This window comes from Podarcis gaigeae (assembly GCF_964106915.1).
Source record: "Podarcis gaigeae genome assembly, chromosome: 6".
Taxonomy (NCBI): Eukaryota; Metazoa; Chordata; class Lepidosauria; order Squamata; family Lacertidae; genus Podarcis; species Podarcis gaigeae.
Genome location: NC_139682.1, coordinates 80,686,098 through 80,704,226, shown reverse-complemented (window position 1 = coordinate 80,704,226; position 18,129 = coordinate 80,686,098). Strand labels below are relative to the sequence as shown.

Here is an 18,129-nt window from a genome sequence, read left to right as displayed (position 1 = left end):
TACCATCCCCAAAAAGGCTCAGATGGTAGGGGAACTCAGAGATGGGACTTAGCCATACAGAATCTCTGTAAGGTGCAGGTACAATATAAAGTCCAAATAACCACATTTTGAGACTTAAGCATCGGCAACACAATTCAGGTGCTCTTGCATATGGTCTAATTTCATTTCGATAACGTTTGCACAGGAAATGTTTTTTGGTGGAAACCAATAAAAAAAGTTGTAGTTTTGTGGCTGCAAGAGTTTGCTCTGAAGATGCACTGACATGATGTCTACCCCAATATAAGAACATACAGGCGACAGAAACTCCCAGCAAACCCGAAGCATTTGTAGGGCTCAAGTTACCATGCCTCAGTTGTGGGGCCACCTTTACTGAGAATCCTGCAACTGACTAGGACTGCTGCAACCAGTAGCAGCCCAATGTAACAAGGCCTTGGAGGCCATTCAGCTGCCAAGAGACCAATTGCATCAGAGCCACAAGTGGAGGAATACTGTCTTCTGGATGCTGTATTAGCTGTGGTTGAGGTTTGCTGGTGCCTGCATGTATTCGCTGGGCCTGGGGTGCATATCATATCAGAGCAGCAAGGTCTGTAGGCCACACCTCAAGTACTGTATACTGTATTTACCTCCATTTGAATGCTATTTCATTGGTCCCCAGTAATTATGCAGTATTTCAATTACTCAATGCAAAGTATAGTTAACAGTGTTTATGCTTAAATACCATGAAAAAGATCAAAACCATAGTATAAAAGGTACGATGTTATATAGATATTTTAATGATGGAAGCTTATATTTTAATGTCTTAACATAATTGGTTTTTATCTTTGGTAAGACACTTAGAAGCTTATATTGGCACTAAGCAGTATATAAACACACACACATATACACACACACTGTATGTGAATAATTATTTTCTCTTTGATACATTTATAATGAAGAGCCTTCTAAGATTTTATCTTCTTTCTTACAGCTACTCCCGTGGACTGCAGTAAGTTTTAATGTTTTCTTGAAGATGGAACCCAACTTGTTAGACGTCCCTTTTGTTATTCTCAAGGACACAGATAATTCTCAAGAACAATAATGAAATACAGAAAACCAGGCATTAAAAATGTGCCTGTAAATTGCAAGATTTGGGAGTCACTAGCAAATAATGGGACCATTCACATATATGACTCATGCATAAAAGAAATATCTTTGAATATCCATATAATATGTAAGCTAAATATGTAGCTAAAAATCGACCATTCCTTTTAATTCCCTGAACTTCATGAAGATCAACAACTGTGGCCTCCCAGGAACTCGAGGTTCTCCTGTATTTTGCAGTCCCTCTTAGACAAACAGCAGTCAAAAGATCAAAGGGCTATGAAGCACAAGCAGTGGCAGATCTGAGGGCTTCACATTTTAACAACGCCCTGTGCAATGCCAAAATTTGGTGCCCCCCCTGCCTCTCACCTTCAATTCTGCAGCATATTTACGTACGGTGCCCCTGAGGCTCTGCACCCAGTGCGACTGAATCAGTCAGGCTCTCCTAAATCTTTCCCTGGCGCAAGCCAAACTTGGCAGAGCTGTAGAGCATTCCCCATCATACTGGTGGCTGCTGAATCAACAGTGGCTGGGATGGCAGGACAGGAAAGGGCAGAGACTGGGGGAGAAATGTTACAAATCAGAGGTTCGTTTTTAGCTGCTTCTTTAGGAGAAAGGAACACAAGTAGACCCAGAGATATGCAACACAACAAAACGTATTTATTGTATACATTAAAATTGCAGTCCCTAATACACACACACACACACACACACACAAAATCTCTTTTAAAGTTTTTATTAGTATTCCAATATACCCCCAATAGTAGCCAAATTATAATAATAACAATTAATTCCCAAATTATACAATTATCAAAATGCCAATCAACTTCCAATTATACATTTTAGTTAAAGTGGCTCCTTGCATAGTGGATTGAGTGCATTTCTGATCTTATATCACTGTGTTCCATAATCTTCATATCAGTTACATTTCAGTTATAAGTCACACACACACACATTCTCAATCATACTCACCAACTTTACAGCAGTAGCTGATCAGGCTATTGGCAAGAGGACGGGTGGCAGGCATTGTAGCGCTGGGAACCTGTAAAATCCCTTCTTTATATCAGACATTACATGGACCACTTACAAACATGGACCACTTACAAACGCCATCTCCAACTTCTTGAAAGATTCCATCAGCGGTGTCTTTGAAAAATCTTACACATCACTTGGGAAGACAGGTGAACTAATATCAGTGTACTGGATGAAGCAAAGATCACCAGTGTTGAAGCAATGATTCTTCAACATCAACTTCATTGGACTGTTTATGTTGTGCAGATGCCTGATTATCGTCTTCCAAAGCAACTCCTCTATTCCTAACTTAAAAATGGAAAGCGTAATGCTGGTGGTCAACAAAAGAGGTTTAAAGACTGTCTCAAGGCAAATCTTTAAAAAAATGTAGTATAAACACCAGCAACTGGGAAACACTGGCCTGCAAGCGCTCCAGTTGGAGAACAGCCTTTACCAAAGGTATCATGGACTTTGAGGACACTCAAACTCAGAAAGCAAGGGAGAAACGTGCTAAGAGGAAGGCATGCTTGGCAAATCCACACTGTGATGAACTCCCGCCCGGGAACCAATGTCCCCATTGTGAAAGAACGTGTGGGTCCAGAATTGGCCTCCATAGTCACTTACGGACTCATTGCTAAAACCGTGTTTATGGAAGACAATCTTACTCGGCTACGAGTGATCGCCAAAGGAGAAGATATCAGACATTACAGCTCTGGTGATTCACTGCCATCTGTTCATCATCAAAGTTTTTCATCACGTTCCAGAGTTCACCACACCCTTGTTAGTCAATCTTGCTCAACACCCGTCCTTCATTATCAACCTGTTTGTACGTCAAGTTTCATGAGCTCAGCACCTCTTCCCCACTTCGCCTGCCAACCTTATCAGTTCCACAAGTCTTAGCGAGACTCCATTTTAGAGTGGTGTTCTTCAGCCTAAAAACAGGCCTACACCCATTCCTCCATTAATACCATAAATTTATAATGAATATGATTATTATACTCATTACATATTGCCAATTGAGTTTGCATTTAAGGCTGAATCACTCACATCCGCTCTTTCCAAAGCAACATGAGAACTGAAACACAGCTGTCCTTCAAAAATCGTACCTATCCGAATTTTGCAGTATAGCACTCCAACTGACTGCTGCTTACAACAACACAGATACTGGGTGTGGGTGTGGGTGTAATATGTGTAGATTAGTCAAAACTCCATTAAAAAATGTGTATTTATTAGGATAAACTTGCACTAAATTGATCAAGGGTTTTTCTTTTAAAACCACAAACTGCTGAAGAAATGCAGAGAACTGAACTTAAGACTAGAAAAACTAGAAATGGAGACAACCAATATTGACAAGTCCTTCCATGCCTAGGAAGGGGACAGGATCACTGTGCCAGCCTGGAGCTGCTGCACCAATTGGGTCAATGGATTCCAGGGCCTTCTGCTGGCTGCTGCTGTTGGGGACCCTGCCAGGGGCACTTTTGCCTGTCTGTAGATGTGTGTGTGGAGAAGTGCCAAACCAATAGAGTGATGCTGGCATGGCTGGCAGGAGGCCACCTAGGCTGCACAGGGGGACAGCTCTGCCCAATCACATTCCACACCCCCCCCCCAGCCTGATGCCAAGGTGTTCTGATGGGCCATTATATATATTGCTGATGAGCTGCGCTTGGCTTGGTGAGTCAGGTTGGACAGATCTGGTTAATGAACTGAAATATTACCAGTATGAACTGAAGGAAAACAGGCAGCTGCAAATCTAACTATTCAGCAGAAGAACAGTTTCTCTCACCTGTAGTGCACATACTGTGCCTCTCTTTAAACTGTTAATGCACATTAAACATTATTTGTGGTTTGATTGTTTTTAACATGTTTCAGTGCAACAAGGATTTAAACATATCTCTCATCTCTTAGGTCGTATAAACATTTCAGTGGCTCGTTATGAGTACAATTCACAGGGTGCCACTGCAGAACTTAAAGTTACGAAGGGGCCAGAGCTGCAACATGTTAGCTGTGAAAATGCCCACTGCACTTGGGACAAGGACCGAAACACACTTGCTGGACTTCAAGAATGTGACGAATACAAGATAGTAGCATCTTTTAATGGATGTGATGATTTAACATTCCCAGTTTATGTCCCCCCTGGTAAGATCAGATACTTCTCATTTATTTAAGCAAAATCTGCCTTATTGTTTTTCAGCCACTCTGATGAGCTGTCCTCCCCCCAGTGCTAAGTTATTGGGAGAATGTAACCTGGGGGTATGTCAGAGGGCTAGAGAGGGTACAGGAAGTCAGTTTTAATTTTTTTGCTGTCAGCTAATATACTGGTTTACTGTTTTTTGATGGTTTCCAACCACTGTTAATTGCATAGTAACTCTGATGGCTTCTCTATGTTATTTAGAGTAAAAGAATGTGCAACTAATAATCAGAAATGCTGTTGTCATGCTCCACCAAAATTGAAGAGATTTTCTTTCAAATTACTGTGTTCAGATTTGTATTGGTTTTATATTGAAAACAGCAAGCAGTTGTGCCCCTTGAGTCATGAGCAATGGCAACTAAGTGAGAGGTGGAGGACTGTGGTGATTCTAGAATGATGCTGTAATGATTAGAATTAAGTGCTGGACATAATCCATAAGCACCACTAAATCCCATATATCAAAGAGGGAAATTTTAAACCTTTGAAATCTATTGGGATTTTAAAATGCTCAACTGTGGCTGAATTGTGCCCAGTGGTCCTGGTTCAAGTCTAGATGATTGATAATTCACTAGATTTCTCACAACAACAGGCTTTTAAAGCTAAGCAATGTTTTTATTTCTCCTTCCATCGTATCTCATAGTCATGTAACACATAAAAGTACGCTAATTCAAAATGAATAGATGAACACTGAAAACTGTGTTGGATACTCATTTGGGGCAAAATGATGCAACCCATTAAGCAATATATTATCCAGCATCCTTTTGAAACCGAAAAAGAAATACTGAACAGAATGTCATTGTGATATTTTTCTCCTTTTTCTTTATTTGGAAGAAACCGATAAGTGGAAACTAGAAGAACCCAAAAAAAGTAACACCAGTGTGACTTTATCTTGGAACAATCGTGGATATGATAAGCATCGTTGCCATTTAAGATACTACTGTCACTGTCGTCCTCATGGTAGGAGATTTTGGAAGTTTTGAATTTCTGTCTTTATTGGGTGCATAATTAAATGCACTTTATTGGGGACCTTTGCTTTTGTGTCCTATGTATGAACGTATTTAGAAATAAGTGTAGAGAGGTGGAAAGGCAAGCAAGTCTGGTAAAGGTATGAGGGTCTCTCTCTCTCTCTCTCTCTCTCTCTCTTTCTCTCTCTCACCTTAATGAAATAGCAAGAAGAAATACCTCTGCAATAGGTAATATGAAATCCAGAAGGATCTTACTCTAAACGAGTGGCTGCAAGTCCCTAAAAAAAACCACAAGTTGTTGATAGTTACTCCAGATTTAATTACTGTAGATAACAAGGGTGCAATATTTTGTGTGAAGCATTAGATGTGGGTGGTGCTAAAGAAGTGCTGGCTAGGGGAGACCTAAAACATATAGGTACAGTCAAATAGCAGCTCACTTGGAGGTGAGGTCAGGGGAAGGAAGAGGAGGGATCTTGTCAAAGTGGCTCACCATAGCTCCAGTTCTTCTCAGCAAGACAGTGGAGTAGCATGTTCTTGATTCTTTGTCAATCAAACTAACCTACATGACCCTCCCTATCTTCTTGGACTCAGCTCCCTCAAGCAGCATGGCCAATGGTAAGGAAATTCCCCATCCGTGGCATAGATGGTTCTGGATGCCTGATGTACGGAGCAATGATGTTTTGCAATTTCTTATAGGTAAGAATTTTCGGACCACTGAAGAGCAGAATGGTTGTATAGTGACAGGTTTATCACCCAACAAGAACTACAGTTGTTCATCAGAAATACAGTTTAATGGCGAAAATGTGAAAACTGACAACAAACAGCTAACAACAGATTATGGAAGTGAGTATGACAACATGATGCTTAGTCACTTATGAACTTGCCTTCATCCCAGAAACTAAACTTTTACAACGATGAAGGGTATCGTTGTGCACAAATAAATAAAAGCATACAAATAGGATTTAATGTATTACCGTGACAGATTATAATCTGGGCAGGAGTGCCTGATCCAAGTTTGGAGGCCCTTGGGTAAGATGTCCATTGTGGGCCCCTTCTCCAGCTGGGCCCACCTTCTTCTCCCCACTGTTTATTTTCTGGCCTTCTTGATCTGAGACAAAACTGCATGGTAGCCCAAAGGGAGCCACAAGCAGAGTCTCCTGCTCTTTCTCCTTACTCCTGTCACTACACATTCACTCAGAGGACAGGGGAACTGACAGTAGGGATGGACAGATCAATCATAAGTCCATCCTGTTTCATCCATCCATCCATCTATCCATCCATCCCTAGCCCTGCCTACTGCTTTTTAAAGATTTTTATATCTTTAATTGCTTAGTTTTTGAACTGTTGTACTGTTAAAAACCATCCACCATTAAGAACTGTTCAACAGTAAAACTTTGACTTTCTCGGAAGGTAGTGGACAACCCTTCACTGGAGGTTTTTTTTAATATATATATATACATTTTATTAATTTTCATCCAATTATTCATTTTATCCCACATACAACAAATTGTAACTGTTTTTGACTTCCTTCAGCGTCTCTGACAATCATCATGTTTATACCTTTAATACACATTCCCTTCTTTCGTATTGCCATTGTTACTCCTTACTCCCATTATTTCTAATAGACAATACTTTTTTTTTTACAGTGCCTCTTTAAATCCCACTAGCGTTGTATTTACACCACATATATTTTTCAAATAATCCACAAATTTTCCCCAGTCCTCGATGAACTTTTGGTCTTTAGTATATCTAATTTTCCCAGTTAATTTATCCAGTTCCGCATAGTCTATCAATTTTGATCTCCATTCTTCTATCATCGGTATCTCCTCTTGTTTCCATTTCTGGGCCAACAGGATTCTGGCTGCCGTTACAGCATATTGGAAAAGCTTACAGTTCTTTCTTCCTATGTCCTTTCCTACAATACCTAAAAGAAAAGCTTCGGGTTTTTTCACAAAAGTATATCTTAACATTTTTTTCAACTCATTATATATCATTTCCCAAAAACTTTTCACTTTCTTGCATTCCCACCACTAATGAAAGAACTGGTTTCACCTGAGATCGTATAAATCTTTCGCCCTTCACTGGAGGTTTTTAAGCACAGGTTGGATGGCCACGGGTCATTGATGCTTTGGTTGAGAATCTTGCATTGCAGCGGGTTGGACTAGATGACACCCAGGGTCCTTCCAACTCTATGATTCTGTGATTCTATGAACTATCACTGGGTTCCTGAATAATTTTTAAAAGAATCCCCCTCCCCCCCTGCTGAATTCCTACATCAGCGCCTGGGAAGCCTGAAGATATTTCATGGAATTCAAGTAATTCTACAATAGAAATCACGTGGAAGAAGCCACAATCTGAAGAAAACGGCCCTATTGATGGGTACATGGTCTGCCTCGGGGACCACTGCAGTGAAAAAGGTATGTACATTTTGCATCATTTTGTCAGAAAGCATATTAAGTCCATTTGTGTGTGTGTGTGTGTGTGTGTGTGTGTGCACAGAGGTCTTCTGATCTGCTTTGTGGCCCCTGGTTCAGGCAGACCCATTCTGTGATTCTCTGGGGGGTGACCCCCACCACTCTGTCCCACACCCAGTCCTGTATCAAGGAGGTGGGGGGTTAATCTTAAATCCTAATTAAACAGATGGGATGGAGGGGTGCTGCTTGCTTGTGAGTTCCTTCCCTGCATTGAAGCCCTTAGTGAAGATAGCAGCACCCTTGGGAATCATTTTTAATGTTCTGAGGATGACATTTATTTTGAGGTGAGTATTTTTAGATCATTTTTTAAATTATGACTTTGCTGGGGGAGTGCTTTGAAGAGTTGATTACAAGCCATTAGCCCTTACCCTCTTTTTTCTAAGTATTCCCCTAACACACAGGCTGCGGGAAAATTTCTCCATTGATTTATAGGGGTTCACCAGTGATCAGAGCCATTTTCTGATTGGGAGGTAAATACCGTATTTTTTGCTCTATAAGACTCACTTTTTCCCTTCTAAAAAGGGGAAATGTGTGTGCGTCTTATAGAGCGAATGCAGGCTGCGCAGCTATCCCAGAAGCCAGAACAGCAAGAGGGATTGCTGCTTTCACTGCACAGCGATCCCTCTTGCTGTTCTGGCTTCTGAGATTCAGAATATTTTTTTCCTTGTTTTCCTCCTCCAAAAACTAGGTGCGTCTTGTGGTCTGGTGTGTCTTATAGAGCGAAAAATACGGTAGATCAGCTCATTTTTGAGAGAAATGGAAATCAAGGAGTGCTTGCACCCATCTTTGCCTTCTTGGCTCTGAAGCAGGGTCTCTTCTCATATGTTCCTCCATGTGCCTTGAGGTCTATTCCAAAGAAGGCCTATTCAACATTCTTTTTATTTGTGCAAAGAAAAGCAGCCTGGGAATGTTGGGGGTGGAGCTTCTGTGCACATCCCTCACCCCACTTCCAGTTTAACTTTCCACGTGTTCAAGCAAATGCCTGAATTGTAATGTTATGTATTGTTGAAAGCTGGCTATTACCTGCATTGATGGTTTTATCTTGTTCCATTCCATGTAATTTCTAATCTTTTAAAAATGTTTTTTTAATTAAAAATACAGATAATGTTTCAAAGAATACCAGTTTTATATGGAATGACTTAAAGCCCTACAAAAATTATAGTGTCTATGTTTGGGCATACACCAAAACACAGAATGATGCAGTACTGGAAGGGCAACGAAGTAGCAAGACAATTCCCACTAAAGCAGCAAGTAAGTTGTGTTCTCAAATATTGTGCTAACGCTATGACTAAAAGTCCGTCCCCCCTATTTAAAAACTTGCTACATACAATCTGCTACTGTATGCATTGCAGACTACATATGGGCAGCTGCATCTAAATTTATCTATGTGGAAATCATTCATTTTCAACATTTAATGCATGAAGATTTATACGAATGATTGGAATAATTTCCTGTGAAGTAAATTGTTATTTCCCCACCCCCTTGGGTAATATCCAAGCATCATCTGACTTATCAGAATGGCTCAAAGTTATTGATGATCAGAGGTCTATAACATCTACCTACACGTTCGTTCTCCGTTACGTTTGGTGGTTGTGATGGAACCAAAGGAGGCTAAGTACTTGAGGTCATATTTTATCCCAGACTATAGGAAAGCATTTATACTAATTTGTCTAAATGTTCTGTCATCAGCTATGTTGGAAGGAATAGTTGTGCCATGTAAAAGAGGGTGTTTGGGGTGACTTTTGGAGGAATGTTGAAAATAAGTTCATTAAAAATAAAACCTAACAAGCAAAAACAAAAAGGCCTGTATGACTTGACAGGAAAAAGACATTTCTTTTATTTTTCCTGTGTGGACTAGAGCAGTTTGTTATCATGAGGCAATAATGAAATGCCTCTAAGAGTGCAAATATTCTGGTTGGAAAAATGGTCAGGCTAGTCCTTTGCTAATTTATATATGGCTTGATTGAAAGAAGAAGAAAACCCTCAAAAGCAGTTTATAAAAAACTAAACAATAGAAACAGTTAGAAACTGCTATTTAAAACATTCAAATAATAATTAAAATCAGGAATAAGCGAAAAACAGATTGAAACACATGGAAGCATTCTACATATCTGGGTAGGCTGTTTTACATTGTGCTTTGTCTGCTGTTTTACTGTTTACTAGAGTGCAAGCCACTCTAGAAGCACAGCGTATTGAAGGGCAGCGTATAGATCTTTGAAACAAATGGATCAGTCATATCTGTGGCAAGAGGTTCGCTTTCCTGCCCTCTCGCTACTTCACTGGCTGCCACTTGGGGCAGGAAAACTCTGAGTGCAATGACTTCTTGGCTAGCGATTCAAAGCCTACAACATTTCTAGGGGAGTGAAGGAGAAGATATTTTGTTATGGTGCCAATCCTTGAAATCTTTGATTCATTAAAAGCAGTTTGTCTCCAAAAGCCTATTGGACCAATAAATAGTTCACCTGCCAGTGGAAGGACAAGGAGGGAGCCAGTCTGGCTTCTCCAGGGAGAGAGTTCTGGGAGGCCTTTGGTGCTTTGCCTGCTGATGGCATTTTGCTGAATCCCACTGTATAATTTGTTCTTTTAGTGTATAGTTCATTGCTTTGGACATCTAAAGCAGTATATACAGTGGTACCTCGGGTTGCATACGCTTCAGGTTACATACGCTTCAGGTTACAGACTCTGCTAACCCAGAAATAGTGCTTCAGGTTAAGAGCTTTGCTTCAGGATGAGAACAGAAATTGTGCTCCGGTGGCGCAGCAGGAGGCCCCATTAGCTAAAGTGGTGCTTCAGGTTAAGAACAGTTTCAGGTTAAGAACGGACCTCCAGAATGAATTAAGTACTTAACCCGAGGTATCACGGTAAATGAATGGCATTATTATTATTATTATGCCTTAACTATTTGTCTTTCAAACAGAACCAACAGGTGTGAGAAATCTCAAAGCGGACTTATCAAACGAAGCAAACAATGCTGTTAAGATCAAATGCTCAAAGCCAGAACAAATAAACGGCCCCAAAGAAGAATATATCTTGTACCTGGAGGATGAGAATAAAACGAAGAAAGATTGTTCTTTTGAAGTTAAAGACCTGGCTTATCTGACAACATACACGTTTAAGGTAAACTGCTTAATTCTGATGTTTACATTGAGATATAGGTAGATGCATTTAATTCATTACCTCCCTGGGTAATGGTGTTTTCCCTTGTGGAACACAGCAGGGTGGAAGCTGCAGACAAAACTAGAATTAGTCGGCTCTTCCTGCCACTGGCTTTGGCGCCACCTAGTGCTGGGCTCCCTGTCTTCTGCCCTACCAGTTCCAATGGGCAATAGCCATTTGTGTAAAAGTAGCTCTTTTGATTATTGCATCTTCACTTTAGATGGGAAACCATTTGGGATATTGTTAGTCTTTGGTGATACATTTTTGACAAATCGAAATAGTATCCGCTGTTCTTTCTGTTTATTAGGTTGGTTTTAGCAACGGGAATTATACCTCGGAAGCCTTGGCCTCTAATCCAGTAACAACCAGATGTAAGCTAAAGTTTCAACCACTCCTATCAATTTACTGATTAATTTACATGTTAAAACACAAGAGCAGGACTTGACATAAGGTTTAGAAAGTGAGTAATGGAACAAACTTTTGCTAGCATTTCTTAAACCTTTTCAACATAGCTTCTCTCTCCCTTTGTTCTTTCGAATTTTGCAGATAATTCTCAAGCCCTGATTATATTTTTGGCATTCCTCATTATTGTGACCTCTGTGGCTTTGCTCCTTGTTTTGTATAAAATCTACACTCTTAACAAAAAACGATCATCGTAAGTAACCCTCTTCCTTTCTTCTCTTAAGTATATGAAATAAAATGAGAAGACTTATCGATATAATGTAGGATGACGTGAGATTTCTTTCTCCTTTATTTACCTACTGCATTGTTCCAAGGAGTTCAAGGAAGTGTACGTGGTTTAGCTCTTTCCCATCTTGCAACCCTACGAGAATCCTACTCCAACCACCTAACGCCTGCCTCGCAGTGGCTTCCTTTGGCCATGGTCTGTTGGTTGCATATTTCTCTGGTGATATCTATAAGGAATCACATGTCAGGAAGTGTAAAGTAAGGTAGAGAAAAGTGAAGATTTCTCACGGGGTGGTTGGACAGGAAGCAACATCAAGCCACACAGGGCCTCCCATGGAAAGAAAATAAAGCCCCTACCAGAGAAGAATGGCAGATTAAATTGATGGATTATGCCAAAATGGCAAAAATGACCGGAAGAATCAGAAATCAGGAAGACCAACATTTTAATAAGGAATGGGGAAAATTTATAATTTATCTTAAAAACCACTCTAAACAGCTAAAATCATTAGTAGGATTGGAATAACACTTGTAGTTTAATGGTGACTTTGGGGCATAATGGAGATGTAAAAGTTTTGGATTATTATAAAAGATGCAGGAGGAAATGACTAACAGTAGGACCCACGAAGGGGAGGGGAGGGAACCCAGGAGATTCTTTGGAACCTTGTCTTTATGTTGTATGTTGGATATGGGATTGTAAAACTTTAATCTGAAAAACCAGATAAATAAATGTATGTTTAAAAAGACACACATGTCACATAGGAAAGAGTTATATTGTTATTCCTTGACCAGCACCGCTTTTATGACTTTTACTAATACTGGAGTGACATAGGACCAAACCAGACACGAGCCTGCGGATCTCACTTGTAAACTTTGCTGGATGTACTTTAGAATTTGGTTGCAGAAAGCTTTGTTAACATGGAGCATTGCTCTTAGGCTTCATAACCGTTTGTGTTTCTTACAGGGATCCAGATACAGGTATGCAGCCTCTTATCATAGGCAGAGGTTGGTATTCTCCAGCTTTGGGCAAGTGCAAGCATTTAATTGATATTTTTGTCTAGCTCACCATAAAGCCTTTGTAGCAGTACTGAACCCCGAAGCATGCTTCTTGGAGTCGTAATGTAGAAACTTTCTTCATGGACCTTTGTAGGCTTTATAACTATTGGGGTAACAGGATTTATTACCTTTCGGTTAACCCTTCAGTACACAGAGTATGTGGGATAACCAGCCTCATATAACCAACATGATTCAGTCTACTTAATGGATGAAGGGGTTAATGCCATAGAGTAAGCTGTCTTGCCTGGCTTAGCCTATGTCACTTCCCTTCACCTTGGGAGGAAGGTAAACAAGCCTATTGTTCGCCTGAGAAGCTCAATATGTGAAAATGCAAAACCCTGTTCTCTAAACTGAGTTGCATTCAAACGTCCAACAGTAACATCAGGGAATTCTTGTGACCTGACAAATCTTCCAGACCTAACTCTGTAATGCTGTTAAATGTACATGTTTTAAGGATGGGGAACCCATGGTCTTCAGATATTGGATTCCAGTCCCCATCTGCCTCAGCCAGCATGGCCAATAGTCAGGAATTATGGGAGTTGTAATCCAACATATTTCTATGCCTGCTTTAAGAGAATGTAATACAGTACTCTTAAATAATGTGAATTATTTGGTAGTGCTTTGCCGAATGTCATTTCATTGCACTCAAGCTGTATAACTAAAACTATAGGAACCTAAGCATGTGTTTAAATATGGATTGCCTTTGTGTAATATGTATTAAAAGAAACAAATGTCATGACATATGTTTTTCTACGTGTTTTAAAGATGATGATAAACATCTGCTGAACATAGACCCAATTCCTGCAGAGTTGTTGTGGGAAACATATAAGAGGAAGATAGCAGATGAAGGAAGACTTTTCCTGGATGAATTTCAGGTTGGTGCCCCATTAAAAGACATTAGCCAAGTGTAAATCAGAAATATGAGTAATGCTGGTGGCTGGCTTGCTTTTGTTATGGGGTAAGAAGTTCCCAAATTTCCTGAAGGGCTCAAGGTTGGGGGGGAGGGAGGGGGGGAGGTGCAGAGCACAGCTGTGTAGCCCAGAAGGCTAGAATTGCATTATAAGAGATGTGTCTTGCTGAATCCTTTGGCAGTTAGTCCTTAGTAAATGGGAATTGGCTTGCAGCCCTGAATGTGGATAAACTGGATTAAGGAGTGCAGTTGAAATGAATTATGATGTGAATAGTTTTGAAGAGCTAAATATGTCATTTATCCCTAACTGTGGTAGCAATGGTTTCACATAATTATTTTTGCTGAGGTTGTTGTTGTCCTTTTGCAGAGCATTCCCAGAGTTTTCAGTAAATTCACAATAAAAGATGCACGCAAGTCTTACAACCAGAACAAAAACCGTTACATTGACATCCTCCCTTGTAAGTACATATTGCAAATTGGGTTCTTCGTGAGAATCCTTTATCCTTCTCCCCTCCCCCCGAATTTATATCAAACTGAAGATAACCTTTGATAATGTCTTAACCTTTGTTTATGACTGTTTATATGAAAAGATGACTACAACCGTGTGGAGCTTTCTTCAATACTCGGGGACCCTGGATCTGACTACATAAATGCAAGCCATATTGACGTGAGTGACCACTGTTAGCAAAATACCTAATGTCAGATTGAAAACGTTATTCATAATTATTCCTAAGAATGTGCAGATATTAGTTTGTCTGGGCATAATAACAAATTACTTTATCTTGTAGGGCTTCACAGAACCAAGAAAATACATTGCTGCCCAAGGTTGGTATTTTGGTATTTCTTCTTCTTCTTCTTCTTCTTCTTCTTCTTCTTCTTCTTCTTCTTCTTCTTCTTCTTCTTCTTCTTTATTGAATATACCACAGAGCCTAGGGCTTGCTGATCAGAAGGTCCTAGGGCTTGCTGATCAGAAGGACAGTGGTTCGAATCCCCACAACAGGGTGAGCTCCTGTTGTTTGGTCCCTGCTCCTGTCAACCTAGCAGTTCGAAAGTGCAAGTAGATAAATAGGTACCGCTCCGGCGGGAAGGTAAACGGCATTTCCGTGTGCTGCTGTGGTTTGCCAGAGGCGGCTTAGTCATTGTTATGTACTGAAGTTCTCACCCTGGGCCAGCAGGGGGATACTGTAGATAGTTATGCAAATGAAGGATCGAAAAGTGACGTTCAGTGATTGGATAGTTTTGTATGCAAATGAAGGATCGAAAAGTGACGTTCAGTGATTGGATAGTTTTAGAAAATGGCAACAGTTACATTGTTCTGGAGCTCTATATAAGCAGGCTGACTGAGCTCCTCAGTTCAGTTCAGTTCCAGCTTACAAAATAAAGAGCTGCTTTGGAGAAATTGCTGTGTCGTCTGCTATGTCAACCCACAACTTAACAGTCCTGCTGGCCACATGACCTGGAAGCTGTACGCCAGCTCCCTCGGCTAGTAAAGTGAGATGAGTGCCGCAACCCCAGAGTCGGCCACGACTGGACCTAATGGTCAGGGGTCCCTTTACTTTTTACCTTTACTGCCCTATACCCGGAGGTCCCAGGGCGGTTCACAGAATAAAATCAAAATACCACAAAATACATATTCAAAATAAGAACAACAACCCAATAACCTCCCCCCAAAACACACATTTTCTTTTTCCTTCCCTTCCCACCTTAAATCATTCAGGAAAGTAATCTCTCTCTCTTTCTCCATGCTCATACATATGAGGGGCTGCTGCCCCAGCTTGCGTTGCTAACCAGCCCCACCTTCCACCCTTTCCAATCCTATCCCCTCCCTTTACCCATGCTTCCCATAGCCTCATAACTCCATCAACCTCCCTATATTCTAACATCTCCTTTATTCCTCCCACATCCACACAGCCCCTTCAATCCCCTATATTTTCACAGCTCCTTTAAGCTCTCGTCTCATCTGTCTGCCACCTCAACCTCACCTACCTACCTGCCACCCCCTGCAAATCTCCATCACCTCACAGCTTGCCCAGTGCTTCCCCATCTCCTCACAGCTCACCCCAATCCCAAGAGGACACAGCTGCTGCCAGTCACAGAGGAGGGAGGAATGAAGAGGAGACAGTCTCTTCTCTGTCCTGCCCTGACAGAAAGAAGTGTGGATTGTGAAATGCACACTTCCTTCTGCCGATAGCAGCAGTGAAGGGGAGAAAGACTTTCGCCTCCATGGTGGTAGCGACAGTGGAGAGTACTTGAAGGCCTGTGTCCCCAGCTGTGTCTTCCCCTTTCTCCCAGACTACCCACCCATTCATTCACCTGATCAGCTGGGCCGCTCACTTGCCCTGTTCTCAGACTTCCTTCACCCTATTGTGCATGGATTTGGCCTGACCTAGCCAAAGTTAATTGCTTTTAAGTTTCCTTGATTTCTGTGGGGTGTGCATTTAACTCTCTTTAAAAGTGCTTCTATCTTTGGCTGGGTCATGCCCATGGCAATCACGCCAACTGCTTAAATATTTCTGCCCAGGTCCCAAGGAGGAGACAACGGATGATTTCTGGAGAATGATCTGGGAGCAGAAGGCAACCATCGTCGTCATGGTGACTCGCTGCGAGGAGGGAAACAGGGTGAGGGAAAGAGGCGCACTCTCCTATTGTGGCTACTGTAAAAATATGCATGACTCTGCTTACTTTATTCTTACACCAATCCGGTTAATTATGGGAAACCTCTTTGGCCACAAAATACCCAAGAGGATGTACAAAGGCTCTGTTGTGGCTCTGTGGTGGGTTATAACTTCTGCTAATGAATTTATGAGCCAACCCAAATTCTTCTGGGGAGACATTGGTAATCTGGATGCAGGAAATGGCTACTGACTTGATCATAGCTGTCAACGTTTCCATTTTTTAAAGGGAAATTCCCTTATTCTGAATAGGATTCCTCGCAAGAAAAGGGAAAAGTTGACAGCTATGGACTTGATCAGCAGCATACATTGACTTGTCCAGGCTCCGCTGCCAGTGTATGGCTACTTCCATTTCTTACGGTTTGTCTTGGCCAAGTTTTCCCAAGAAGCGTGTGCTTACCATTTGCTGGAAACTGTTTCTCCTCATACTGTGCACAGGGACTCTTGAGAAGCATCAGGCAGGCCATTGTGGGAAATGAAAAGATGGACCAGAAGAACATTTGGGCTGACCCAACAGAGCTCTCCTCTATCTCTCTCTTTTAAAACAAAACAAAAAACAAAACTGTTTCTGCAGGGGTTGCATTCCAGGTCAAAGCTCATGTTGACAGAGAATGCATAAGTCCACCCCACCCCATTATACCTCAGCAGCACCCCTGTTCCACTCCATCCCTTCCTCTTGTGGGTCAAAAATGACCCATGGCTTCAATTGGAAACGCCTAAAATGGACACCACCTGTACGTGTGGTGTAGTGTGGTGTAGTGGTTAAGAGTGGTAGATTCGTAATCTGGGGAACCGGGTTCGTGTCTCCGCTCCTCCACATGCAGCTGCTGGGTGACCTTGGGCTAGTCACACTTCTCTGAAGTCTCTCAGCCCCACTCACCTCACAGAGTGTTTGTTGTGGGGGAGGAAGGGAAAGGAGAATGTTAGCCGCTTTGAGACTCCTTCGGGTAGTGATAAAGCAGGATATGAAATCCAAACTCTTCTACGTAATTTTGTTTGTATGCTGCCTTTTCAAATGATGCTCAAGGTGGCTGACAACATGAAAGCCATACCTAACTACGGCGTACCAAAAGTTGTCATAAACAATAAATAAAACCATTTTTTTTAAAAAAAAATATAAAACCAAACTGAACAATTTCCCAAAGATCTAAAATACAAATACAAAAAACCAACAACAATACCCCAGCCCAAAAGTCTGCCCAGTGAACCTCAGCTTTTGTAGCTGGAGTCAGTCAGGGCCCTGCCCTCCAAGGTGAGGAGGAAAAATTCCTTCAGGGCAGGGAGCAGGTCTTCCAGGACTCGCAGCCAAGATTACATCTGCCTGTAAAATTGTTTACATTTGTATCTCAGTAACATTCATGGTTCTCCCCTTCCTCATTTTTTTCTCCTAACAACCCTGTGAGGTTGGCCTGGGCCGAGAGTTGATTACTGAAGTAACCCAGTGAGGTAACCCAGGATTTGAACCCTGGTCTCCCAGGCCCTAATTTGGCACTCTTAACTACTATACCACACATTGGAGCCATTCCTACTAAGTCTTACAGAAGAAAGGGTTGAATTGCAGTACCAGCTGGTTTATTTTATGCCATTTTTACTTTGATAATTTGAGATTTAACGGCTGGATCTCGGTTACTTTTATGTCTGCTTTTTTATTTGTAAGCCATTTCGAGCAACTCCAATGTGGAGGAGAAAATCTGTGTATACAATTTTTTAAAGTAAACGAATAAATGCAAACCTATGTTAGAGCTGGTTACAGTTGATGGTCCTGGCGTTTCTACAGGTCAAATGTGCCAAATACTGGCCATCCATAGAAGAGGAGACCGCATCTTATGGAGACATCGTTGTGAAGATAAACGAATGTAAAGTGTGCCCCGACTACAACATTCAGAAGCTGCACATCACAAACGTAAGGACAGCAAGACTTGCAGAGCTTTGC

The 18,129-nt window shown here is 41.3% G+C and overlaps 1 protein-coding gene across 4 annotated transcripts in view; it reads left to right on the top strand.

The window, feature by feature from the left end:
- Positions 1–18,129, top strand: part of PTPRC (protein tyrosine phosphatase receptor type C) — an 87,746-nt gene that overhangs the window by 52,002 nt on the left and 17,615 nt on the right. For all 4 annotated transcript variants that reach the window (XM_083745313.1, XM_083745312.1, XM_083745311.1 and 1 more), the window contains 16 exons: positions 968–985; positions 3,997–4,227; positions 5,111–5,236; positions 5,941–6,087; positions 7,524–7,661; positions 8,820–8,969; positions 10,636–10,835; positions 11,182–11,245; positions 11,421–11,529; positions 12,523–12,563; positions 13,380–13,489; positions 13,892–13,982; positions 14,115–14,191; positions 14,313–14,349; positions 16,046–16,143; positions 17,974–18,099. In XM_083745313.1, coding sequence (XP_083601439.1) covers positions 968–985; positions 3,997–4,227; positions 5,111–5,236; positions 5,941–6,087; positions 7,524–7,661; positions 8,820–8,969; positions 10,636–10,835; positions 11,182–11,245; positions 11,421–11,529; positions 12,523–12,563; positions 13,380–13,489; positions 13,892–13,982; positions 14,115–14,191; positions 14,313–14,349; positions 16,046–16,143; positions 17,974–18,099 — 1,763 coding nt within the window. The remainder of the gene's footprint in view (positions 1–967; positions 986–3,996; positions 4,228–5,110; positions 5,237–5,940; positions 6,088–7,523; positions 7,662–8,819; positions 8,970–10,635; positions 10,836–11,181; positions 11,246–11,420; positions 11,530–12,522; positions 12,564–13,379; positions 13,490–13,891; positions 13,983–14,114; positions 14,192–14,312; positions 14,350–16,045; positions 16,144–17,973; positions 18,100–18,129) is intronic.